The sequence below is a fragment of the Talpa occidentalis genome, unplaced genomic scaffold (genome assembly GCF_014898055.3).
Source record: "Talpa occidentalis isolate TD23 unplaced genomic scaffold, MPIMG_talOcc4v2.1 talOcc4.11, whole genome shotgun sequence".
Classification (NCBI taxonomy): Eukaryota; Metazoa; Chordata; class Mammalia; order Eulipotyphla; family Talpidae; genus Talpa; species Talpa occidentalis.
This window is the reverse complement of record NW_023601104.1, coordinates 17,372,934-17,400,732: the sequence shown is the minus strand read 5'-3', so window position 1 is coordinate 17,400,732 and position 27,799 is coordinate 17,372,934. Positions and strand designations below refer to the sequence as shown.

Genomic DNA, 27,799 nt, shown 5'->3' with positions numbered 1-27,799 from the left:
TTACTGTGCGGGGAGATTATTACACAACCATTAAAAAACCTGTCAAGAATATATTGCATATTGTCCCATGACATTACATAACTAGGTGCAAAAGGAATCTGAAATTTTATCTGTGCTAAAAGTATGTCAGTTTAAAATTCACTGAACAACTGATAAGACCAGGCTCCTTAACCTGATTCAGCTAGTTGGAATATCCACAAAATCGTTTAGCCGTCTACAAAGACAACAAACATTACGTGTAAGCTGCTGCTGAACAGGTCCCCAAACATCACAGCAAAACCCATCGCAATGTGTGGACTAAATGCCCCTAAATGATGATGGCAGAAAAATACTACCTGTCATACAGGACGGGCATGTGAGCCTTTCCCTCCGCGAAAGGCTTCTGGTCCTAGACTGTATCTTACTTTCACCAGAATGAGATGTTCCAGAGTCCCAGGCAAGGGAGGAGACTGTACCCTTGCCCAGGAAGCTGGAAACTGCTAATATCAGCGCAAGGTTTCCCAGGCCCTTCAGCTGAGAACCCCAGCTCCCGACAATTCCCCTGTTGCTAGGCTTAGTTGCTAAGGCACCAAACGTCTCGCAGGAAGAGGGACCGGTGCACTCCCTTTAGGCGTCGTAGCGAATCCTCTCCGGGCCGAGCAAATATGTTCCGGAAGGAAACACTGAGCTCCTCTAAGAGCGACGGAAAGACGAGGAGAAGCTGGGAGTGACGCCCTGGGCCGCGGAGGATTGTGGGAGGAGGTTGTCTCCACTTTCTCCTCCCCCCTCCCCCTCCCAGCCAAGATGTCTGACATGGAGGATGATTTCATGTGCGATGATGAGGAGGACTACGACCTGGTGAGGCGCAGCGGATGGGACCCTGGGGCTGGAGAGGGTGTCTGGCTTTAGGGTCGGGGCAGGAGAGGCAGCGGCCTCGCCCCGTAGAACGTGCGCTCCTTCCAGCCGCTCCGGGTGCAGTGACAGGACGGGTTTACCTCCTCCCCCTTCCCGCACCGGGCCCGGGCCCTGCTTCACTAGCTTGGGGGAGGGGATGGTAAAAAGACAGGGAAGGGGGTCCCGGGGGTGGCGTGTTTGGGTTTACATGGACACCTCGGCCTCCGGCGTCCGGTTCCAGGTGCCTCCTCCCCCCTCCCCACCGCGCGATCCGCTTCGGGGACCGTGCAGCGGTCTAGGCCCCGGCGGGGCCCTTTCGGGACAGGCGCCCCGGGCCCCCTCTTCTTCACACTTAAATTTCGCGGGTGCAAAATGCTGGAAGAAGGGCCTGTAAATTGGGGGGGGCCTTGCTGCCCCCAGGCCTGTCCGCTGAAAGCCACTTTTGCGTCTCCTGGAAACATAGCTTCATTTAGTCTTGTCCAGGGTCCGTTTGGATTTAAGGTGAAGGTGCAGGGGAGAATTCTGAGCAAGAATAACTGCGAAACGGTTGTTCAATTACTTGTGTTACTGAAAGAGAAAAACTAGGAAGGAGGTTTTACTATTTGTTTGCTTGGGGAGGAGGTAAAATTAGGGGATTGACTCAGTGACTTTCTTGGCTTACAAATTTACCAGGAGTCAAAGTTAAAAATATCAACAGTGTAGAAATGAACTAATTTTTGTAGCTGAATGGTGATTTTTTTTTTTTAAACAGAGGTTTAACTTACGAAGGAATTTATTGTGGACAGGGGGAATTAAATTCACTGGTATTTCTGGTATATATTCAAAAACGTTATCTGTGTAGGCATTAAGAAAACTTATCAGATCAAGAATTAGCGTTGACTTTATTTTGCTGGTGTTTGGGGCATGGTTCTTGTATGTTATGGTGATGCTGCATTATAAAGTTGTAACGTAAATGCTTAGGGAAGACTGACTGCTATATCTTATATTTTAAGTGCAGGTGTTTTCAAGATACTAATTTAATGCCATTTTGGAGCCTCCCTGGTGGCGCCGTGGTTAAAGTCTCAGGGCTATCAAGCTATCACCAGCCACTGCAGCATGGGTTCGATCCCCCGCCTGGGAGCTAACCCACTTGGCCCAGCAGACCTCTCCTGTCTCCCCCGCTGGTCCCCTCAGCAGTGTATTTCAGTAGATCCGCTTGTTCTGCTCCCCATTGTGTCTCTGGTGAATCCTCTCACCACCCCCCCCCACCCCCGCAATTCTAGCCTAGACCCCAGTTCTTATATTCATAAATAAATAAAAATAAATCTTAAAAAAAATGCCATTTTGATTTAGTACAATTCCTTTGTATATCATCTCAAATTAATCGTTCTATTTTAAATGGAGATACGCTTGCAAAAGAGTGAGGGAAATACTTGCTTCAAGTCAAAGTAGAGGTTTTGATGATTCTTAAATGTAAAGTTTTATTAATAAGGACTTTTGCCTTGCATTTTGTCTTTGCACATCATGCCAGTTGTAGGCAGAGCCTTCAGTTAGTTAAGAATGTGTAACTTGTGATATCTTAGCACTTTCATTCATTACCTCTTACAGTTGCCTTTATAACTGTGGAAGCGTTTCTTTTAAATGTTTGTGGTTTTAAATGATTTTGCTTCTCTCTTTCCTAAGCAATAGTTTATTGAATACATGATTTATTAGCACTATGATTGTCTCTCTTTCCTAAGCAATAGTTTATTGAATACATGATTTATTAGCACTATGATTAACCAAAAGATCATCACTGAGAATGTAATGTAGGAATAGCAATGAGACTCTTAATGTCCCGTGAAATCATGAATTTTTTCAAGAATTTTAGTTAAACATCACTTAACTTGACTGTTTCTCCAGCCTTTTAGGGCCTACCCTGCATGTACAATATAAAGTTGAATGTGTAGTTATATTAACTTTTTTTTATTTCTTAATCAGAAAAGCTAAGATTTTGTACTACTACATTATTAAATTATCTCCCCCCCCCCATCCTGTTAAGTAGTTGTCCCTCCTCCCATATCTCTGTTAGGTAGATAAAATTCTGATTTCCCACTCAGATGTAAAACGGTGAAAGCCTTTATGCTCTACTAATAGTTTAACTCTCTTGTTAGCATAACATTTATTTAGTATTTTTTTTCTCGGTTAATTTCCTTAAACCATTATGTTTTTAAAAAGGGGGAGTTGGTTGCCATTTCGTGTCTACATATTACCAAAAGAGAAGTGTTTTTAAATAGTTATTTGCCTTTTTTGTTTATTTTTGGGATTCAAAGAGTGCTAGTTTAAGGAAACTTTTTTTATTAGTGTATTGTGTTTTGGAAAGTTTGCCATCACCTCCTTTTAGTCAAAATGTTAACTAGCGCCATGAATATTTTTGATCATAGATATATTCAGCATAACTTTTATAGGTTGTCCTTGATAAATTGTAATGTTCTGAGTCACTTTTTGTTTTTTCCAATAGTGGAAATAGGTAGGATACAAGCAGAAAAAGTAAAAATCTGTTTCTAAATCTCTGTTGTTTTTAATGCTAGAAACTAAAGAATGATTTGTGAGCAAGATCTAAAAGAAGGGAGAACCAATTTGATTAAAAAAGAAGAAACAAATAAAAAGCATTAAATATGCTTGACTTCATATAAGAGGCAGAAACAGGAATTTTCTAAGCATGAGAATGTAGTAGTGAATCGAGAAGCTGGGGATGGTACTGATATATGTCTTAATCCATTGAAGTTTTACAGATTTAGAATTTTTTCTGTTTCTTCCTGGGTTGCTTTCCTTGCTTAGTGGTTTAATTGCCCTCACGTTGCATTCACAGATGTAATTCGGCATCTTCCTAATATTATAACCCCAAAGGCCTGAGAGTCTTCCTTGCTAATTCTGGCTGGAAAACCTTCAGCAAGTACTTTGATTGACCCAGCTCAAATCTGTGTGGCCAGTGGCTGGCCCTCCTTTGTGGGAGGGGTGCTATAATTGAAAACCTTCAGTTAGGAGAGGAAGGCATCAGTGCCCATGCTATCATAGTGAACACACAGCCACTTATAGATATGTAATCCTGTTTTAAAATGAACAATGATGTAAAAAATGAATTCTAAAAAATGAAAATTATGTAATCCGTATTATGTTATTGGGTGGGAATAAAATACTTTCTTGGGTAGGAAAAATATAGTAAAAATGCCAGGAAAATCTGAAGTATCTAGAAAAGTAAAATTTATTTCCTGTGAACCTTTCACATTGAACTGATGTTTTGGGGAGTTATAGAGTACAAATGATCAACAAAAATCTTACTTTGCTCTTGGGAGGTCAAACTGATTTTGTCATTGCGCAAATTTTTTTTGAGTTCCTCGTACAAAATTGTCTTCAGAACCTGAAGTATATTTATTTAACCTAACTTTTTAAAATAATACCTGCACATGCTCTAAACAAAATATAAAAAATGTTTGCCTTCCATTGTTCTTTCTCATTTGCTATTCCCCATAGATAACCAAATACACATTTTATCCCTTTTTTAAAAAACCAGGATATGTGTAACGTTTTATATGTGTTTGTGTGTATAGTTCTGCACTTTGCTTTTTAATTTGTTTGAGATATTACAGAGACGTATGCAAAGATCTTGCTCATTTTTACAGCTGCATTGACTGTATGGATGTGTCATGCTTAATATAGCAAGTTCTCTATTGATAAGGATTTGGCCTATTTTTTTTTGCTGCTGTAAACAGTGTGTGCTTTTTTTTAACTTCAGTTATTGCCAGATTTGTCCTTTTTGTAGATGTCAGAGTCACATTTGATAAAGTGGGCTGTTAAACTGGATAGTGCTGTTTTAGTTAGAAACATTTAACTAATGAAGCTAATTTTCTTAAGAATATCAGAAGCGTTACTTAATATGTCATGCCAGTTATATCTAGGATGATTTTACTACTTTCTAAAGTTACTACTTCAAAAAAAAAAAAAAAGTTGGTTTGAAATAAATGTTTTGGTGCATTTTCATAAACACCTGTTGCATACAGAGTACACCCTGTACAGTGAAATTAGAGAGGTTTAAACAAGGATACTAAATGATAAATAGGAGTCAGCTCCTAAGTGCTAAGAACAACATTGATTTAAGGCTTTTCACCCCTGCCTTAAATCTGTAGGCTGTGAATATGCAACAGAATGAATTGAACTTCTGTATTGTATCACAAACAACACTTAGGCCTCAGTGAGAATCAGAAACTTCTATTGGGTTCAGACACAGTATTTGACAGAGAAGAACTTAAAATCCAGTGTGGGTGACTTACTTAAATTTACATGACAAATTGGTGGGATAGTCAAAACAAGAGCTGACTTTTGGGCCTCCCCCGTGGCGCAGCGGTTGAGCACTGGGTTGCAAAGCTGCCGGTAGCCTCTGCAGCACCAGTTCAATCCCCAGCTGCCAGGCGAGGGTCCCACATGGCACGTAGACCTCTCCTGCCGCCCACTGCTCCCCTCAGCAGTGTACTTTGTCAGTCTGCCTGCTCTACTCTCCCCTCTGGCTCTAGTGAATTCTCTCACCCTCCTGCATTTCTGACTGTACCCAGTGCTTGTATAATAAATAAATAAATCTTTTAAAAAAGAAAAAAAAAGCTCACTTTTATGATGTGTCTATGGGAGATGTAATTTGAAGACTAAAAGTTTAGGACAAATAAAAGAATGTTTCAGTTTATACCATAGATAACAAACTAGGACCTATTAGCTTTAGTGAACTTTCTAAAAGTTTTAATGACTTCATGAATGGCTAAACCACAAATGGCTACCTAGGCTTTGGATTATAACTAGTCCTTTCCAATAATGGAACTTTGTCTCTTACTTCTTTGTATGCCCGGCATCTGGTATAGCTGTATAGATGTGGTCAAGGTTCAGCAAACATCGTTTTCCTGGGACATACTTCTTAAGTATGTTCTTCTTAAGACTTCTATTAGCCACAGACATGTGAATAGGTAGGTAGACTATGGAACTGTCCCTGTTTAGCAGTGGATGCAATCCAGACTGAAATGAAAGTTAGCCCCAGCTAATGGCTATTGTGTTATTTTGGAACAGTCACTCACTTTTCATTTCAATTAAACACTTATTGAGCATTTGTAATAGACCAGGTTTTGATGATACCAAGATGATGAGAAAGTTCCTGCTTCTGTAAACCTCCTTGGAGGGCAGATAGGGGAAAGTGGGAACAACATTCACACAAAGCTCCATGTTAGAGAGATGCTTGTCATGTAGAAGCATAACTAAGAAAATTTATTTTGCTAGGAATTGGAGAAAGAAGCATGAAGTAAGCCTTGATGAATACGTTTCCCAGGAGGATTAGGGCAGGGGAGCATCATTGACGAAAAGTGGAAAGTTTGTTAGGAGGGAAAAATAACTAGCAGAACAGTTTATGCCAAAGCAAAGATTTTAAATTGTGTGACATATTTGGGGAAGGAAGAATAGATTCAGAGAGATATCAGAACATGAGTTATTTTATATATACATATATACACAAATATGGGTGGATCTATTATGAACGTCACTGTTTTTTAATCCCTTGTTCAAGTGCTTGTTTAATGTTCTTGTTTCTTTTTTATTTATTACTTAGATCTTTGCCTTTTAAAGCATTCTTAAGGTACCTATTAAAATTTCAGTTTTGCCTTTTAAAAAACTTCTTAAGCTTTTACAAATTATAATCTATTTTCTTGACATAGGGAATATAGGACAGCAATATTTATTTAGTACTTTTCCTGTTAACCCTATTCTGACTAGTTGCACTGTGTGTAACCAAGCCATCAATAATTATTAAAGATAAGTTTATTTCCCTTTAGCTTATGCCCATATGATGGGCCCTTTTTATTTTATATCCTTAATATCAGTTGACATCTTTTATTTTTTTTTTAATTTTTTTTTTAATAGAGGCATGTTTTATTTATTTGTTTGTTTGCTTGTTTTGTTTATACATGCACTGGGTACAGTCAGAAGCGAGGGAGGGTGAAAGAATTCACCAGAGCCAGAGCGGGGAGCAGAGCAGGCAGAAGGACTGAAGTACACTGCTGAGGGGAGCAGCGGGTGGCAGGAGAGGTCTGCGCGCCATGTGGGACCCTCCTCCAGTGGCCGGAGAGCAGCCAGGGATTGAACTGGCGCGGCATAGGCTGCGGGCAGCTTCGCAACCCAGCGCTCAACCGCTGCGCCACCGGGGAGGCCTGACATCTTTTATTTATCCTCTTTCTTTCCTACTACTTGGAATCTAGACTTCATCATCTCTTGGTGAGACTGCTGAAGAATATCCAGTGGGCTATTTCGTTGCTCTTTCTAGAACACAAATAATGATTATTTCCTGATAAAATCTTCCCGTGGTTCTGTTTGACCTAAACTCCTTGCTAGACTTCTAGTCCTGTTCTTCTCCCTGGAAACAGCATCTCATCAACCCTTTACCCACATCCTTTGCTTTGGGCAAAATTATTCATAGTTCTTCCATATATGAGTGCCATTTATACATATGAACTTGCCTCACATGCCCTTTGTCGTCCCTTCAACTCCTGTTCATACTAAAAGTAGTTCTGGTTAGTGGAACTAAGTAGACCTAGTTCTGGTAACGTTCCCATCCTGTAATTCAAAAGTAGTTGATTACTTCTTTTTTGAGCTGCCTCTGTACCTAGAATATGCCTATTGCTGCTTTTATTGTATTGTATTATATTGCTGTTTCTTTCTTTTTTTTTTTTTTTGGTGCAGAGAGGAATTGGGGTGTAGGCTAGAGGTCTCAGGGGGTGAGAGGATTCACCAGAGACAGTGGAGGCAGAACAGATAGAGTCACTGAAGTATACCGCTAAGGGGAGCAGAGGACAAGACGGGAGAGGTCTGCTGCATTATATGTGGGTTAGTTCCCTGGCTGGGGATCCAACTCAGGCTGTCGTAGTGATAGCCCTGAGACTTCACCCCTAGGCCACCAGGGAGGCCCTGTTTCATTTTCATTATATCTGACCATGAGTAGCTTGAGGAGGAAAGACTTGATTTGCATTTGTTTGAACAACACTTAATTGCTTGTATATCAAAGATTCTCATTGAGTGTAAACAGTATCCGATCAGAGTTCTTCTGATGACTTTTCAAAATACCAGTTTAAAAAAAAAGCCATGCTTCTGTAATAAGTGAATAGTATTTTGCTGTAGAGCACAGCTTGTGATGATGGTTTGATCTGCTGGGCTCTAATGACAGGTGAGTTAGTGATGTCGTGGAGGCTGGTTCAAGCCATAGGAATATAGTGTTGCAGATCTTATCAGGGGACCGCTTAACTATAAGAAGCCAATCAGAACATATCAGTTCTTGGGCCAATTCTTAGGTATCATCAACATTTTAAGAGTTGAATTGCAATTATGGGGGGACAATTAGGTATTGCACTTCTTAGTCCACATAATCCATAACACCAAAAGAAAAAATTGATAAAATATTTGGGGCTAGATGAAGTCTTATTTTGATCATTGTGCTCTTAGGAAATTATAACATCTAAAATTTTAAAATATCATTAATCTGAAACCAGCCACATCCCACAGAAGCTGCAGGTAGCCAGTCTTATCTTGTGTGGGATTCAGTGATTGAATTAGTCATGGCAGGAAATGTAAAGTTTCCTGTCTTGAGCAATATTATAAAAGTTCATTAATTTCCAGATAATTGAAATTAACATTCCTAACTCTTAAAATAGTAATTTCCGTTTCCTCTTTGCTGGCAATTCCATGTCCTACTGTCATTTTGAGTGTCTATTAGCTTCTACTTACCTCTTCTTTTTTCTAATCTGTTGTGGGCAAAGAAACCAAAATTAATGGACTTTGAAGAAGAGACTTTGTGATAACTGTAAATCAAAAATATTTATTTCCAGACCAGGAGTACATTCTAAAGATTTGGATTGTAGAAAAGTAATTTTCTGATTCATCTATCTATTCCTGTATGCTATTGAACAGTTAGCTAGAGTAGAACTGATTTCCAAGGAAATAAAATAGGTTTTATAGCTGTGATTCTTTACTGGTGACACTTCAGCTATAATGATAAGCAAGTAATTAACCGATGAAGAGAGAGGGAGAGAAGAGAATGACATGTAAAGGTGGGTCCAAGTTTGGTCACTTGTGAAGCTAAGATCAGAGTGGCTGCTGCATAGTGAATGGGGGACAACTTGATGGGACTTGATGAAGTGGATGCACAATCAGGAGTCAGATCTGATGATTTTTGAACTTGATTTTAAGAGCAATGGGAAGTCATTTTTGAAAAAAAAAAGAATGAGATATACTTTATATTTTATGAAGATTATGCTTGCTACTTACTATAAGAATGTTGGAATTTACAGGTTAAAAATGAGATTGGGAAGGCTACTTAGTGTAGAAGGAGAAGAGGACTTGGTAGGCTAGGGTGGTCGCCAGGGGGTGGGGCGTGGATGCTTTTGAAAGTTATGTTGAAGGTAGAATCAGTAACATTTTTATGTCCCAATAAAGTGACTGCTTTTAGTTCTTTAGTTTTCTCCTGTTTGTTATTTTTGTATCTGCTGTTCTCTCTCCCCTTTTCCGTTTTGTCTAGCAGCAAACTCATTTATCTTTCAAAATGAGCCTCGGAAGCCATTATTGTCACAGCATCATTTGATGTACAATTGGCTTTTTCATTCTTTATTAATTCTTTTTTTAGTTTCATCTCTTTCATTGTAGTCAAACCTGGGTTACAGGTTAAGAAGTGAATGAACGTTTATGGAATTTATTTACTATTTAGAATTTTTATCTCGAAACAGAAAAGTGTTCCATGGACTTTCATATGTTAAACATTACTCAATTATTGATCTTAAATCTTAGTCTCAGCGCTTCTTGTTCTTACACAGGAAGTAATTATCCTCCAGAGGGCGCACATTACAAAGCCACTGTGGTTAGATAAAACTGGTTTTATATTGACATCAAATAATCTCCTTCCATCTACTGGACACAGCAAAAATTCATCTCATGTTTATGTATTTTTGAAATTTCCAATACTATATAACTCTCTTAATTCTTGTACCTTTAAGAAATATTATAGAATTTTTCATACATATCTCTGGTGTTAACTATATTGAATGTAGAAATCGTGCTGTTATATTGTTCTTACCTTTTTGTGTTTACTTCCAGGTATTTTTCTTAATCTGTTATTCACTTGTACTTTGTGATGACTGATAGCTGGAGAACTAATCTTGTGTTACTAAATAATAATTTCCATTATACTAATCCATGTTTGAAACTATTTTAAACTCTAGTTTGTATTCCTGCACAAAGTTGTAGCTTTTTTCCAGTTTTGTTTTCTGCTTTATTAAGTACTGAAAACTGAGTTATCTGATGAAAGTCACATAAAATTATATAAATTCACTATTTACTTATTTTGATTTGTTACAAAGTTAAATTACATTAATATAACTAAACAGCTATTGAGTAATGTGGACTACACATAAAAGACAAATACTTTTACTTACATGATTGTATTTAGGAATAGATTATCCTGCATATTGAAATTTCCATCCTTGGTAGATAGACCCTGTTAAAATAATGAAATTTACACTTAGGGAGTAGAGGAAATTATTATGGTACAAAAGATGAGCAATTAACATTTACATTCCGTTTTTCTCCGATTCAGTGATCAAAAGGGTTAACCATTACAGAATTGGAGGTCATTGGCAAATAGTAGTTCTTTGCATTCAGAATTTGTTTTGGTTCTATGGAAATTGTAATTTTGATATGAAAAAAATGAAATGATTCTATTGTACTACTACAAAAATCACTTGATTTTGGCTTCCCCCTCCCCTTACTTTTATCTATTTTTTTTTAAAAGATTTATTTATTTATTTATACAAGCACTGGGTACAGTCAGAAGTGCGGGAGGGTGAGAGAATTCACCCGAGCCAGAGCGGGGAGCAGAACAGGCAGAAGGACCGAAGTACACTGCTGAAGGGAGCAGCGGGCGGCAGGAGAGGTCTGCGCGCCATGTGGGACCCTCCTCCACTGGCTGGGGAGCAGCCAGGGATCGAACTGGCGCTGCACAGGCTGCGGGCAGTTTCGTAACCCAGCGCTCAACTGCTGCGCCACCGGGGAGGCCCGTCCCCTTACTTTTAAATAATGGTTAAATATCAGTGGCACTTTACCTATGTAAAGTAAAAACAAGCTTGTTTTGTAGAAATGTTTCATTTTTCCATCTTAGTAGTATTTACTTTTAAAAAAAAAAAAAGATTTATTTATTTATTTATTTATTTATGCAAGCACTGGGTACAGTCAGAAGCGTGGGAGGGTGAGAGAATTCACCAGAGCCGGAGTGGGGAACAGAACAGGCAGACTGATGAAATACCCTCCTGAGGGGAGCAGCTGGTGCATCAGGAGAGGTCTGCATGTGGGACCTTCGCCAGCGGCGGGGATGGAACTGGTGCTGCAGAGGCTGCGGGCAGCTTTGCAGCCCAGCACTCAACTGCTGCGCCACCAGGGGAGACCCAGTAATATTTACTTTTAACAATGAAGTGTGGGTTTCTCGTCTTTCTTGTTTCCTTTCGTTCATTTTAATCTCTCTTTCCAACACACAGGAATACTCTGAAGATAGTAACTCGGAGCCAAACGTGGATTTGGAAAATCAGTACTATAATTCCAAAGCATTAAAAGAAGATGACCCAAAAGCAGCATTAAGCAGTTTCCAAAAGGTTCATATTTTTTCTGCTTGATTCTGTGTCTTACAGTTTATTATTTTTTTAATGGTATATTAAATCAAATAAGTTTCAAGTAATTTTATCTGAAAAATGTGTTTGGATACTTGGCAGTAAATTCACATTTTTAGCACAAGCAGATATTTCAAAAGGTCTGTGCTGTTTGTTTGTTTGTTTTTAATTCAAGCAGGGAAATATACAGAGCAGGGCCATTGTCTTGAAAAACTAGTATGGTTCTAGTAGGAGAGCCTATGTGATGGTCAAAAGGTATTATACCTGCAATCTTGTTCCTTCTTTTTGGGGCAGATCATAAAGGTGTTGATTTCACTATTAAGTGCTATGATTTCTTGACTACCGATAGACTTTTGGGTTATTCCTACAATGCATTATTCAAATTATAAAGTATTTCTGGGACTTTATAATAATCAAGTAGTAGTTCTTATTTAAATCTCTTGATGAATAAAACATCAAATTAAGTTCACTTATCCTTGAGTAAGCATTTTAAGACTTGTTTCTTAAGTGTTTTTAAAATGGTATTGGTAAATGGTAGAATTCTTGTAAATGTTTCTCATGATTATGTAAAATTAATTCTAAACTAATTCTTTTGACATAGGTTGTGATTAGAAGTTAATACTAAGTTAGACTGAAAATTTCTTTTTCCAGGTTTTGGAACTAGAAGGTGAAAAAGGAGAATGGGGATTTAAAGCACTGAAACAAATGATTAAGATTAACTTCAAGTTGGTAAGATTTGTTTCAAGGAGAATTAAATTAATAATGAAATTTTATAGGTAAAAATCTTATGGCAACATGCCATTATGTGTACTTTCCTAAAATAATTCTGGTGCTATGTTTCCTATTTAGCCTAGTTTTGTAACATAAAACTATAATACTCAGTTTAAAAATTTTGCACATGATATAAAATTTTCTGTTTAAAAAAATCTGTCCTCTAGATACAGATAGTATTTGGCAATGGAGTGGCTTTTCTACAAAGTGTTAGTGTTTATTTTGGAGTTTTAAAATTCTGCTTCTTATTACAGCACTCCCTTCCACTGATTAGCGTTGGTCTTAGCATTATTTTTGTCTCCTTTATCTCTTACCCTACAAGTAAATTCAATAGTAAGTTAGTTTTATATATCTTCAAAATATATCCAGTGTCTTAACTGCTGCTTACCCTTTATACCTGTGCTACTGTAGTGCCTCTCCCAGCTGGATTATTCTAGTCACCCCTAACTGATCCATCCTTGCCCTGTGACAGTCATTTCTACAAACAGCAGAATGATGTTTTTAAAACATAAATCAGATTATGTCATTCCTTTGCATCAAATCTTCTAGTAGTCTCCACTGTCCTCAATAAAATCCAAATGCCATACAAGCCCCTGGCTTCCTTTCTGAGCTTGTTTTCTATCCCCTACTGATATCCTTACTGTTCCTCATGTCTTCCCAAGCACATTCCTTCATAAATGCTTGTACTTGTTTTCTCTGCCCCAGATGCTCCTCTCAGAACACCGTATGGTTCTTTTCCTCATTTGATCAGGTATCTGTTCAAATGTCTCCATATATCAAGATGGCTTTCCCCTAATTGCTTTATATAAAAACAGCATCCTTCTTGTCATCACTTACTTTCATCTTACCTGCTGTTTTTCTTCTTTGCATATATCACCACTTGATCTGTTTATTTATTGCCTTTCTGCCACCACCACCACCACTGCCTCTGCCCTAGGTTGTAAGCTCCAGAAGAACAGGACTTTGTTTTAGTCAGTTACATTCTTTACATCTTATTTAGTCTATGAGCATCTATGATAAGTTGTGGTTTATGAGAGTAGTTTCAGCTTCTACCTGCCCCCCTCATTTTCTAGTTGGATTCAGAGTGGGGTCCCTGTTGCTATATATTGGTTTTAAGCAGTAAACATTAGAAGACTTGGTAATCAACCGCTGTGCGTTCACCACTACAGATAAAACCAGTTCACCTAATCTTCTCTTTGTCTTTAATTACACTAACATAATTTTTGAAAAACCGAACTTTCAGGTTATTATAGCATAAGGAAATGAATTCAAAATCACCTTCTGCTAAAACCCTATTTTAGAATCAAGATACAATCTCAAAGTTGGTATAGACATATTACTAATTTTCCTTTCCGCAATAAGATATATTCTGTAACTTAGGTTTTAGCAGCTCACTGATGGTATGTTATTTATTATTTATCCCCACGTGGTAATTGGAAATAAAAGTAGGTTGATATATATTGCTAAGACTTTTTCCATTGATTTGTCCATTTTTTCTCACCCACTCCTACCACTGTTTTCTTCTTTGTAATTGAATTCTTGCTTAGAAGGCTTCAGGGAGTCTTCTCCTGTTTTCTTTTCTTGACCCTTATGCTGTATCCTGGGGCCAAACATAGTCCTAAGCAGGGAAAGTATAGTATCATTCATTTGTTCTTTACACTAATAAACGTTATTTTCTATGAGTCAAGAAAAGAGGCATTCTATTCGATCTTCCAATCCTTCATCTCCCTGATTGAAAGTAGGGTAGAACCCAGTAGGATAAAGGGAAGGAGAACAGTGCTAAACAGCACTTGGAAATTATAGGGACTGACTACAATGTGATATGGTTAGATTTTCATGATATTCTTTGTGGGATCATGGACCCTCCACTGAAATTCTTAAGGGCTAGTAATTTCACTAGTAGTCCTTTTTTTCCTCAGATCTTTCATGTTTCCTGGAATAATCACAATAGTGCAGTCCTGCAAAGAATAGCAACATTAGTTAAGTTCATCTACTATTAAGTAGATCCTTACAGAGGAAGACTTTTCTTCATAGTGAGTACCTGGACTTGAAAAGATTCTTTCACTTCACATTTTAATGTAGAAGCAGCCAAAATATACAGAAAAGAAACATGTAATGATTGATAGACAGCTTTCTAAACCTTCGAAATAGAGCTAATATCTGCATAGCTGGTACCCAAGGCATCTGAAAAGTTGGATTTATTTATTATTCATAGACCAATTATTTTGCCTAGTAATATTTTAGTAGTTTTTATGATTTAAATGAATGTGTTTGTTGTACAGTGAGGAAGTTTCTGAAAATCGGAGAATCTATAAATTGTATCTTTTCCTTTTTATAGGCAAACTTTATAAATTTGAGTAATCACTTCAAATTTAAGATGAAATGTTTAGTGTTTCTTTTACATGCAGTTCTATTATAAAACTTTGTTTTTCAATTATGTAGTAAATGTACTATAATCTTGCTCATATGTACATATATTTTAATACATAAATGAATGTATCTAATTATTCACTTTCCTTCCCTCTCAGACAAACTTTCCAGAAATGATGAACAGATATAAGCAACTATTGACCTATATCCGGAGTGCAGTCACAAGAAATTATTCAGAAAAATCCATTAATTCTATTCTTGATTATATCTCCACTTCTAAACAGGTTAGATTAGGTTGTTTTTTTCCTTCATGGTACTTATCATTGTATTTGTTGATTATATTAAAGGTTTGGTTCTTTTTTTAAAGGCTTAGAGGGTCTATTTAAGGAGCTATTTTAGATATAGACACGCTTTGAAAATAATGTGTACTGTCTTAATTATATCACCAATTATGTGATAGTAAAAGATAGTAATTCTAGCTTAATCTCTTTAATATCTTCAGATACTGACTTAATCTATACACAGCTTTTGCAGGTATATATTAGATTCCTGTGTATTATATATAATAGTTCTTTCTAATAAACTCCACTGCTTTTACTAACCACTACTGTTAAATACTAAACAATGAATCAGAGCTGATTTGTGTAGATTTATTAGATAAAGATCGTTGAGGGGAGAGCTTGTAGGTGTATAAGCTGGATCTTGGCATTACTCATTGGGTGTTCAGTAAATGCTTCTACAAAAGATTGGTAGATGAAAGGAAGTATATTTAATAATGAAGAAACTGCAATAGGTTCTGGAAGTTATATGCTCTTTAGCTTAAGTTATAGTTATTAAGAGCAGTAATTTTATTGCAAGGATAATTTTTAAATGTACTATTTGGTCATATTCTTTTAAGCAACATAATCCTAAACTTATTTCTTATATATTTGAGCACAAGGAGTCTTCTCTGTCTTTTACTATTTCTTAGAACATTTGGTATTTTCATACTATAATAAAAATGCTCATCTCAGAATAAGTCTCTTTCATTCTGTTATTTTTAGTAGATGTCATTTTGATTTGAGGGGGAAGTTTATTACTTTTACTCTATATCTTAAATATATGTAATAGAAATAGAGGAAGATAAACTTACATGTTTTACTAGAACGTTAGCACTAATAGTCTAATTCTAGGGTTGTTAAATATTGAGGAACTTTTCTTAAGTGGAAAAATGTTTTCTGAGTTTTATAAACGTGTCATCAAAAATTTTTGGTATGTTATTTATAAGTGTTATGCCAGATATTTAAATTTTTAAATAATTTTAAAACTTCAAGACTGCATGTTGCTGCATGCTATTATATGTGAGCTTTTTGTCTTTTGAAAATAAGAACAGATATTGGGTCAGTGACACTCGGCTTCCTCAATATGAGATGGCTCTCAGCGATGAATAAATACGCAGCCTTTACTGAAAGTATCAAGCTCTCTTATTCTCTTGACCCTCTTATCCCTTGATTTTGTTAGGTATGGAGCTAAAGAATTAGGTATTCAAACAAAAACAAAGCCAGAAATAGTTGGTGGCAGATATGGGCTGGGGAGCTTATCATACTGAAAACAAATAATGATTTCCATTAAAAATTCACACTCATATTGGTAAATTGATGAATGTTAGACACACCTAAAATTATACTCAACTTTTCCCTCTGCCCAACTGCCACAGTTTACCAGTAACATAAAAGTTAGGTAGCCTGGTTAATTGATTAGTCAAATTTATAGAAGAAGTTTGATGAAACAGTTTATCCTTTATTCCTTTAACAGGTTGCTTAGTGTTTGCCACATAGTGGGTACCAAAAAAGAACTGAGTGAATATGATAAACAGTATTAATGTACATTAATAGCGCACATTATTACTTTTATTTATAGAAAATGAGTTACTAGATTGCAAAGGATGATCCCACACTGTTAGAGTATTAGGTATTTTCTGAATGTTGTTTTAAAAAATCACAGAAAGATTTTGACACTTAAAACTGTTTGTAAATTTGGTCTGTATTTTGCTAAGCTTTTGTTATTTCTGTGGACTGTCACAGACATTCAGTAAGATACAGATAGTGTATCTTACGTATATTAAAGTTCAAAGATGCAGTTTTAGTTTGCTCAAATTAACTTTATTAACAGGTACAAATTTGCTGTTTACAATTATAGAATTCTGATTTTTTATGTCAGATGGACTTACTGCAGGAATTCTATGAAACAACACTGGAAGCTTTGAAAGATGCTAAGAATGATAGACTGTGGTTTAAGACAAACACAAAGGTAACAATCACAATTACATTTTTGTCTTTTGAAAAGCGGGTGTCCTTAATAAACTCTCCTAAACATGTACACACTTTCTCCTGTTGAAATCTTTTCATTTAATAAGTTTTTTGTTTTGTTTTTTTTTTCCAGCTTGGGAAATTATATTTAGAACGAGAGGAATATGGAAAGCTTCAAAAAATTTTACGTCAGTTACATCAGTCCTGCCAGGTAGCATTACCTTAATTTTTCTTAATATTTCTGTATAACGAAGTATAAGAATTGTATTTGAACCATTGCTTAGGAATGTTTTTGTTAAAACATTACTCCAAAAATAACATTTAGAAAATAAGTTAAAAGAAAACTTGTTAATGCTGAGTATTACATTTCTTCCTGTTTTAATCCTAATTTCTATCCTTACCTTTGTGAGGCACAGGTGACAATAAAAAAAAAAATTTATTTACGGGTCTCCCCGGTGGCGCAGCGGTTGCACACTGGGCTGCAAAGCTGCCCGCAGCCTCTGCAGCGCCGTTTCCATCGCTGGCTGCCGGGCGAGGGTCCCACATGGCGGGCAGACCTCTCCTGCCTCCCGCTGCTCCCCTCAGCAGTGTACTTCGGTCCTTCTGCCTGCTCTGCTCCCTGCTCTGGCTCTGGTGATTTCTCTCACCCTCCCGCGCTTCTGACTGTACCCAGTGCTTGTATAAATAAATAAATAAATCTTTAAAAAAAAATTTTATTTACTAAGAACAAGTCTTTCGTTCTTATTTATAAACTCTGTGAAATTCAGAAAAAGATACTGCGGACATAGGTAATAAAGATGTATTATAGTTTATAATGTGTGAATCCTCTGTAACAGCACTGTCTAGTAGAACCTCATGTAATGCTGGAAGCATTCTGTATCTGTGCTATCCAGGATGATTGCACCAGCTACATGTCATCAAGCATTTGAAATGTCATTAGTGTGACAGAGTTGCTGAGTTTTAAATTTTATTTAACTTAAATTTGAATAGTTCCATGATTTGGACAGTGCAGTATCAAATGAGTTATTTGATAATTGGTTTAAATTTTGTGTAGAATGCTGTGTTAAATAAGTTAAGCTCTTCCAATGCCATGTACTATTATTTTAATAATATATTATTTCTGTATAGGGAAAAAATGATTAGGAAAGTGTTCTAGATAACATGCAGCTATCTTCATTAATAATTTTGCTTTTTAAACAGGAAAATTTATATTTCATAATAGGTTTGCTTTATAAAGCAGATCAGTCATCTGTAAATGGCATCTTATCTACATTCTTAGGAAAGCTTAGTCTGTTTAACAACTGTGGATTCACTTGCATGTGAAATGAAAGTCATAGAGAAGCCATTTCTGAGTGAAAGAGTTTCAGCGTATACATAAGGAATATGAAAAGCCCTCTAGAGAAGTTTTGTTTGGTTACATAAGAAAAATGCTATGTAGATTGTAAATAGCATAGTATAGCAAGGGTAATCTGGATGTACAAACTATCGTGTATATTATAATTTTTACTCTGTTTACAATTTACTAGTGAGTAACTAAATAGTAATTTTAAGTTGGAAGATCAAATAAATAATACTGACTTTGTAGTATGTCAGTATTTGATATTTAGGATTATCTGACTCTTTACCATATGCTGTTTTTATTGGCTCACATTTTGTGGGCTGTAGGTCATCTCTCAAAGTCAGACTCATGTCACCATCTGTTTTATTCCTTTGACATTACCCAGGAGATGTCCCATTCACTTCATCTTCCTAGATACTTGATTCATACTTGAACTGGAATCATTACCACTTCACATAATTTTTCTGTTGACTGAATATTATGCTACTAGATTGTGAACTTTTTGAGACCAGGAACCTTGGCTTATTCAACTTTGTATTTCTCTGAGATACTCAGGCACAAGGAAGGCACCCAGAAAGTGCTTTTTGATTAAATTAGTGGATCTAAAGTGCTTGTAAACATTTGGGGAAATAGTCTACCAGATAAAAACAAATATTACAACATTTTATACATAAAAAAATAACCTCTTTTTCCTTACCCAGTGACAAAGTATATAGAATATATGGGTTCCTTTTTGTCCATTATAGGAAATGTTCTTAATGCACTAGGTTCCAACTAAAATTTGTAGGCATTTTTTAACAGAACTGGTATTTCAGATGTAAACTAAAAATTACTAGGTTTACTGAATTCTCTCTTGACTGAAGTTTATTATTTGCTCTCCTAGACTGATGATGGAGAAGATGACCTGAAAAAAGGTACACAGTTATTAGAAATATATGCTTTGGAAATTCAGATGTACACAGCACAGAAAAATAACAAAAAGCTTAAAGCACTCTATGAGCAGTCACTTCACATCAAGTCTGCCATCCCTCATCCACTCATCATGGGAGTCATCAGAGGCAAGTTTGGTTTGGATAGGGTGGGCAGTGATGTGGAGAGATACCAAGTTGTCATTGCATGTGACTGAATGACTTTGAAGATTGTTTCTGTTTTCATTAAAATAAGCGGTAGTGAAGTCAGTGAAATGATCTAGTCTTAGAAATTAAAATATTTAGTCTTGTAAAATTTACATCAGTGAAGAAAGATATTAATGGAAAATTCATCTTCAGTAGTTCTGTTCTTCAATTGTAGTGCTGCCTGTTAAATTACTTTGTGTTTCAACTGAGACTAAAAATTTGCTAATGCTTTTATTAGCAGTTATTAAGTAAAGAGCTTATTATTTAAAAAGTATACCTGGGCTCTAGAACTATTCAGGTTATAGAATTAAAGTCTGGAAACCATTTAAATAGTTTTCGTTTGTCTTTTATAAGATGGTCATTCTTGTTATTACAGAACTGAAAATGTCTGTGTTTAATTCTTTACAGAATGTGGTGGTAAAATGCACTTGAGAGAAGGTGAATTTGAAAAGGCACACACTGATTTTTTTGAAGCCTTCAAGAATTATGATGAATCGGGAAGTCCAAGACGAACCACTTGCTTAAAATATTTAGTCTTAGCAAATATGCTAATGAAATCGGGAATAAATCCATTTGACTCACAGGAGGTATGTGTGTGCTCTAATTATGTAACTTCTGTTAGTTATCCTTTGTAGAAATGTGTTGTTTTTCTTTGTACGTAACATAGTTAATTTTTTTTTTTTTTACTGTGTTTAGGCCAAACCATACAAAAATGATCCAGAAATTCTAGCAATGACAAATTTAGTAAGGTAAGATTTTATATTTCAGTTAAAGAAAATTTCCCTAAAGCAATATTTAAAAAGAAAAGAAAGGAAAAAAATTTTCAGAATTCAGTTATGTTTAACATTTGCTCTTTCGTATTTTTGGTTTGAAGTATACCAACTTGTGAGATTTTTATCTTCTAAAGTTTTTTTTTTTTGTTAAGATTTATTTATGCAAGAACTGGGGTACAGTCAGGGGTGCTGGAGGGTGAGAGAATTCACCAGAGACAGAGAAGGGAGCAGAACAGGCAGACGCACTAAGGGGAGCAGCGGGCGGGGCAGGAAAGGTCTGCCAAGCCATGTGGGTTTCTCCTTGGCCGGCTAGGAATTGAACCTGCGCTGCAGAGGCTGCGGACAGCTTCACAGCATGGTGCTTAACCCACTGCGCCACCGGGAAGGCCCTGAAGTTATTTTTTATACTAATTCTGTTAGTAACAAGATTTTGTGTGTGCTGCTTTCTTCCCTTATAATCCTCTTGTTTGTTTTGTGTGTCTATGCGCTTTTTTTTTTTCAGTAGAAAACTAATTGTAGATGTTTTAAAACAATTACACAGTGTTTACTCTTTCTAACTGCATTGTTCCAAACTGAGAGTATAAGTTGGTCTACCTAAGTCAAGAATTTTCGGTATGAAAGATTATATGAACTTGTCTCTTTATTCATTTTCTAGAATGATAAGATAAAAATAATAATCTGAAACATGTTTACCTCAGGTAATTATCTGAGGTTAGGAGCCAGGGGAGGTCATAATGGTAAGAAACCTAAGGATCTCTTGGAGGCTTCAGAGGTGCAAGATATGACTAATGATGGTTAGCATCTTAAAAAAACCTGCCATTTAATGTTAACTAAAATTATAGAAGATAAAATCTAGTAAAGAAGTCTTATTTTTGCCCCACCCAAAAAAAATCTGAGTAAGAAAAATTTTCCCCTGGACCAGAAATAAATGGAGCCCAGATTTTAAAAGACTTCCTTTATAGAAAGTTATGAAAAACTTGCTAGGTTTCTCTAAGTCCTTTGTTTTGGGTAGTAGAGCTGAGTTTACCAAGACAGTAAGAATATAGTTAAGGACAAAGTGCAGGGCTTTTTTTTCTGCAGATACTTGTAGATAATTTAGATGGCCAGACCTTCTCTTTATAGTGTTTCTTCATTAGGAAAACTACTGTTAGACTGTGAATTTTGAGTCACTTACATAAACTCATATAATTAGAGAAAATTGCTTATTTCGTGATATTACATTCCTTTGTAAAGTGTCCTCATTTGCTTTGTTTTTATTTGTCTGTGCCTTAAGTTACTACATTTTTATTTTTAAGGAAGCCTCAATATTAGCTGTAACAAATTGCAGTGTTTATTTTAGGTGTACTAGAAATGGTTAGGGAGTGAAAACCCTAAATTGCCACATTACATAATCACTCTTTTGTGATTATTTATTTTGTGCCAAAGATATTCACTCTTTTGTTTAATTCTTTTTTCTTTTTCCATATATATTTATTGAATTAATGTTTCTTCCCTTTTTTCCCCTCTACCAAACCACCTGTGCCCATAACCTATCTGCCTCCCACACTCACCCCCTTCACCCCTTTACCTACTCACTCTGGTAATCATTATCTTCTTTTTGCCAAGTTAAAATTTTTATGTCTTCTCTTACTTGCCTGTAATATTTTTAGGGTATTTATATTCCACAGATAAGTGAAACCATCTGACATCTGTAACTTTTTTGACTAATGTTGAATTGAATAGATTTTAGTTATGAAAGGTGACTTTTTCGATCTTTGTTTCATAATTCTATTTACATTTGGCCACATTAAGAGTTGATTTGGTGAGAGACTAACTTCATGGTGCTTTTTAAAAATAGTTTCTCAAATTAAATTAGTTTAAAATTCATTAAATATTAAGGAAAGTTTTGGCCTAATTTTTAGCTAAATTATTTAAATACATTAAAATAAATTAAAGACTGATTTGTTAGTCCTTTTAAAATGTAGTCTAGTCATATAGTTATTATATCTGACAATTTATTCCAGTGAAGCCTCTTTGTTGGAACTTGGAAACTTATAATGATAAATTTTGACCCAAATGCCACTTAAATAGTGGAATAATGTTTCTTGGAATATACATGTGTGCAAGTGTTTTAATTACTTGAGTATGTCTTCCTATAGTATATTACAATAATTATTTGGGATAAGGTAAGAAAGTAATGCTTCCTAATTTTATCTTCCTAGTCAGTTGCCAGCAGACTAGAGGAAAATAATTCCTGTTGAAGCACTTGAATCACCTGCCCCTAACACGAAGTTACATTGCGACCCAACAGATGGAAGCACAGCAGAGGGCGTGCAGAATGGCTGATGATATGTCTTACATATAAAGCAGACAGTGGTGCCATATCCAGAAGGTTGGCTTCTTCCTTCTCAGCACCTTAGAATCCCCATAGTGCCTTAAAAATTTATTTCAACAGTAGATACTAGACACCTCAGAGAATCATGAACATATATATCAGCCTTTGGCCTTCTGCATCAGGTTCCATCATTTCAACTTTGTGTCCTACTTGGCACTAATTATTCACCACTGATGTTTCTGCTCTGTAGCTTGGTGGGATTTTGACACTAGAGAGAACTGAGAATCAAATATCTGAAAAGTTTTAGCATTTGCTGGTAGCTTTCTAGAAGATAAAAATTAAGAAGCTGCATTTCTGAATAATCTTCAGGAAGGATATACAATCTTATTTGAAAGACAAGGCCAAAATCGTTCATAAAGTAGTGTGTATGAAAGCTGGTTTCTTAAGAATTAAGTACGTGATTTCATTAGAAAGTATCAAGCATTAAGCCGTTAGTAAACTTATCGTCAACTCTTTAAAAAATGCTAAGATCTATTGAAGATTTTAATAACTATAAATAAAGTATGTAACCCTAGAAGCATTACAAAAATTTATTTGCAGAAGGGATGTGTGTGTTTAACTCTGATTTCCATGACAAAAACTTTAGTATAATTTAGATTTTTGCATATGAAAATTGTAACAGGCCCTTTGAATTAACTAATTTAACACATCTTTTTCATGTTTGTCAAAATTTCTGCTTTGCTTTTTCTGTTTAGTGCCTATCAGAATAATGACATCACTGAATTTGAAAAGATTCTGAAGACAAATCACAGCAACATCATGGATGATCCTTTCATAAGGGAACACATTGAGGGTATGTTCTTTCTGCAAACTGAATTCTATTACTTTGCCACTATCATAAACAGCTCTTGTTGAAGCTGCATAGAATTAGACTGGGGTTTTTTTTTTTCTGTTTAAGGCAAAGTATACAAATGTTACTAAATGCTGCCATGAGATAGATACTTGTTAAAATTATAAAGCTGTTTGAAAGAAATCACAGGCCAGCTTTATGTTATTGATACAGTCAAGTTCTTTTATGATGTTTGTTTTGAGGTGGCTGTCCCTTTTATATTTTTATTCAAATTTAGACTTTACTGTGTGTTATTACTTAAATTCAAGTTAATTTTTTAAGACATAATTTTGACAAGAAACAAATGTTTTGATAAATCCTCTTGTGGATAATGCTCAGATGCATTTACTATGAAATGTGTAGGCTGTTATACGACTAAGTATATAAGATTTTTAGTGAATTTTATTGGATTAACAAAGACAAAGATCATCCCTTTGTCCTGGAGACTCTTTTATATCTCCATTTTCCCACTTACATAGCTACTGGAGGATTTTTAAAATTCTCATTGGAAGAACTCATTCAAATATGTAAATTCAGGATGCATTGAGAAAATCCAGACACTTTGGAAATAATGTTCTTTTCTTCTTTACCATTTTTCTCTTTCAGTAGATACTAAAAGTTCTTTTTTTTTTTTTTTTTTTTTTTAGATTTATTTTTATTTATTTATGCACACAAGAATTGGGGCGTAGATCAGAGTGCAGGGAGTGGGAGGAATCGCCAGAGACAGACTGGGGAGCAAAACAGGCAGATCTACTGAAATACACTGCTGAGGGGAGCAGCAGGCGAGGCAGGAGAGGTCTGCTGCGTCATGTGGGTTAGCTCCCTGGCCGGAGATTGAACTCATGCTGCAGTGGCTGCTGATGGCTTGATAGTGCTGCCCTATAACCCCTTGCACCACCAGGGAGACCCCACTCAAAGTTCTTATAGGAGCCTAAAATAATATTACATTTTGTGGATATAGAAATATGTAGGAACCTTGTGCTTGAACTCCAATCTAGTTTGTAAAAAAAATTTTTTAAGTAACATGATACATGAAGATACTGGGGGAAATTATAATGTCATTGTATAAAATATACTGACGGTATAGAAAGAATATAAAGTGAGGAACTTGGTAAAAAATCAGCTTCTTGAAAGATGGTAACTGTACAGGAAATGATGTGGAGTGGAATATTATTGAGAAAGCAAAAAGGTCATTTTAGGTAGTGTCACATGAGAAGATAAATGAAACAGTTAAATAATATGACTTAGATGTGTGCAATGATGAAAATATGCGAACTTATATACAAATGTATTTTAATTTTTGTCTTTCAGAGCTTTTGCGAAACATCAGAACACAAGTGCTCATAAAATTAATAAAGCCTTACACAAGAATACATATTCCTTTTATTTCTAAGGTATTTATATTCATGGAATTTGTAGTTATGCACTGTATATCTAGCTTCCATTTATAATAGTAATTCTAACCTGGTAATATTTTGAAATAACTGCATCTTTCAAATACAGCTTAACTTTAGGATTTTAATGTGAATTTTTTTGTGTATTCTTGGCATAAATTCAGTTAATATAAAAGAGATAAGGAATCATTAAATTTCTTTTAAAATATTCCTTTAGCCTCCAAGAAAAATGTAGAAAAGAGAGTTTTGGCTAAAATATTTAATTGATGAAGGATTAACCCCAAGCACAATAAAATTGTGGTGAGAATATACTGTAAAAGTTGCGAAGTCAGATTTTATCAGACTTACATTCTCAGAAATATTTTGAAGTGATAATGAAATTTGTTTTAAGTTTTATCTGAACTAATTTTCTGTTAATTGGTAGGAATGAATTTAAATAGTAATACAAAGATCATGAAATCTTTTCAAAGTTGATTAGTAGAGTTATAATAAGTCTTTTGTCTTAGGAGTTAAACATAGATGTAGCTGATGTGGAGAGCTTACTGGTGCAGTGCATATTGGATAAGTAAGTACTTATTTTTTTATCACAAAATATTTAGTTCCATAAATAATGGTACAAAGGTAGCGATTGGAATTCTTGATATTTCATAAAGTACCCTCTGACTATGTTTTTCTATTATAAGATGCGGGGGTGGGGGGGGGTGCGTGTGTGTGTGCGCGCGCATGCTGGTTTTTAATAAATGAATGACCATATTAAGCATCTGTATTCTGAAAAAGTTCTAATGATTTTTCAAAAGGATTTCTCACTCAATGTGTAGTCCAGATACAGCTAGTGAATTAATTAGTAAACTATATTTTTTTTCTGTGTTTTAACTATAAGGATGGTATGTAAAGTTTTGGACTTGTTTTTTTTTTTATAAAAGATGTTTTTAAACCTTCACAAATTATGTTTGCTCTTGATTATTTGGGTAAGTCTACGCCCATTGTTTTTTTCAGTAAAACTGATGAAAAGTAGCTAAAATTGGTTTCTATCTCCAGTTTGAATAAGGTAATGAGTGTTGCAATTAATGCTGAATTGTCTTTTAAGGTAGGCAGCAGTTTTTTTCTTTTGCATTTATTGATACTATGAATGTTTTATGAAACAGTGCAGGAAATAGGCTTAGTGAAAGTGGTTTGTTGACATGCCTTTTATATATTTACTTCCAGCACTATTCATGGCAGAATTGATCAAGTCAACCAACTTCTTGAACTGGATCATCAGAAGAGGGGTGGTGCCCGATATACTGCACTAGATAAATGGACCAACCAACTAAATTCTCTCAACCAGGCTGTAGTCAGTAAACTGGCTTAACAGAGAACAAGCTTTTACAGACATACTTAAAGCAACAGTGCAGAGATATAATCCTTAAAAGAACTGGGAATGGCAAAACTACTGTCGGTTGATGTGTCCTGAAAATTATTGGCGTTATGGCAGAAGTGCTTTTTTTGATCAACTGGTTTGTGTTTTGCTGCTGCATTTATCCCAAGAAAAACAGCTTTAATCTCCAGAAGAAAACCAAAATGCCATGGGATTTATGCTGTATTGACATCTTGCCCTAAGCATACAACATCATAGTAATTTGTCATGGGCAACATGACCAGAGAGAAGATTTTTGTCATGATTTTAAATACACTGACACGCTACTGTTGGTTAAATTTAAACATGTTTTACCTGCAGAAATTCTCTCACAAATAACCTGCAATAACTTGAAATGCATACCCTTTTGAACACTTCCTTTTCTCATGTATAAATTAAAATGTTTGCTGCATTTTGCAAAATGTCAATTCTCCAAAAATGTGTCCGTATATTTCTGTACCTGCAGTGTAGTAAAGGTTTAGACGAAACCCCATAACTATAGTGGCATACTGTCACTTAGGTTTCAAGCAGCAAAATAAACAGTGCAGCTCAGAAATTGTAGTTTGGTTCTTGATGTGTTTTTTTTTATTGCATTTGGGGTTTTTGGATTTTTTGTTTTTTAGTATCTTAGAAATTTGAAATTATTTTATTGCTAGTTAATGATTTTAAAAGCTTGGGAGCAAATAAGTTTATTGTTTGCTTTCAAGTCTTTAAAAGTAGTCTTTATTGATAAAGTAAGGAGAACTAGTTCTAACAAAACACTTGCATAGTGCTTACTTTGACAGTGATGCTTTAAAGGAGTTAAGAAAACATTTTTCTAAGAAAGATTCCTTTTTAAAAGAATAAATTGTAGCTCTAAGATTGTTCACTTTAAACAAATATACCAGAACATAGACAGCTAAATGAATGTTACCCTGCATAGTAATCATGCTGGAAGATTATTTCCCAATTCCAGCAACCTACCACTGCTCGAAACCCTTTTTTTTAATGCTTTTTTAGAATTGCATTCAGAGCTAATTTGGGTCACAAATACTACTAAGTTTATGATCAGTTACACATTCTTTAAAAAAAGAATGTATTGCCAACCTTGATTGATTTATATCTACCATTATTTAGCACTTAATGGCTTCGATGGTTTCCAAAAATTATACCTGTCTTTGAGGTAATAGTGCACAGTATACAACAGGCTTTGAAGGCAATCAAAAGGTATTTTGAGCAGTTGTAGCATAGTTAGGAGAATGAACTGTGGTGGCTTTCCAAGGTGATCACCTTAAGGGAAACACAGCTCATTTGAATGTATTGCGTTTTGGATGTATTTGTTTCATTTAAAAGAAAAAAAAAGCTCACATTATTTTATAGTGTCAAAGGAAAGAACTAAGATTAAGATAATTTCTTTTTCTATTGCTTGTTACTATGTAAAAAGTGAGTGGCAGTTCAGAAGGAAGACTGTTGTAACTGAAGAATGATAACCAAGAATTTTTGATCATTAAATCAGATTTTATAAACAGTGGAAGGAGCATGGACTTAAAACAAGGCATGCTTATTCGGTTTTGTCAAAATTTTACGAAAATATGTGCTATATATTTATA

General features: G+C 35.4%; 2 protein-coding genes across 6 annotated transcripts in view; one reads left to right on the top strand and one right to left on the bottom strand.

Annotated features, from left to right (window-relative positions):
* GALK2 (galactokinase 2) overlaps window positions 1–582 on the bottom strand; it is a 112,244-nt gene extending 111,662 nt beyond the window's left edge. Inside the window, exon 1 of one of the 3 annotated variants that reach the window (XM_037502449.2) lies at window positions 336–582. In XM_037502449.2, coding sequence (XP_037358346.1) covers window positions 336–355 — 20 coding nt within the window. In that variant the 5' untranslated portion in view covers window positions 356–582. The remainder of the gene's footprint in view (window positions 1–335) is intronic. The other 2 variants (XM_037502448.2, XM_037502444.2) reach the window with 2 other exon arrangements.
* On the top strand, window positions 575–26,771 carry COPS2 (COP9 signalosome subunit 2). Of its 3 annotated transcripts, none has more exons than XM_037502451.2 (13): window positions 575–837; window positions 11,433–11,546; window positions 12,213–12,290; window positions 14,861–14,986; window positions 16,902–16,991; window positions 17,124–17,201; window positions 19,213–19,387; window positions 19,853–20,031; window positions 20,141–20,193; window positions 23,287–23,384; window positions 24,732–24,814; window positions 25,321–25,379; window positions 26,021–26,771. In XM_037502451.2, the coding sequence occupies exons 1-13, from the start codon at window positions 784–786 to the stop codon at window positions 26,163–26,165; spliced, it is 1,332 nt and encodes a 443-aa protein (XP_037358348.1). In that variant the 5' UTR covers window positions 575–783; the 3' UTR covers window positions 26,166–26,771. The 3 variants fall into 3 exon arrangements, with proteins under 3 accessions (XP_037358348.1, XP_037358347.1, XP_054557364.1); XM_037502450.2 differs by having other exon boundaries at window positions 16,881–16,991; XM_054701389.1 differs by lacking the exon at window positions 26,021–26,771 and adding an exon at window positions 25,811–25,844 and having other exon boundaries at window positions 16,881–16,991.
* Window positions 26,772–27,799: the final 1,028 nt, after the last annotated feature.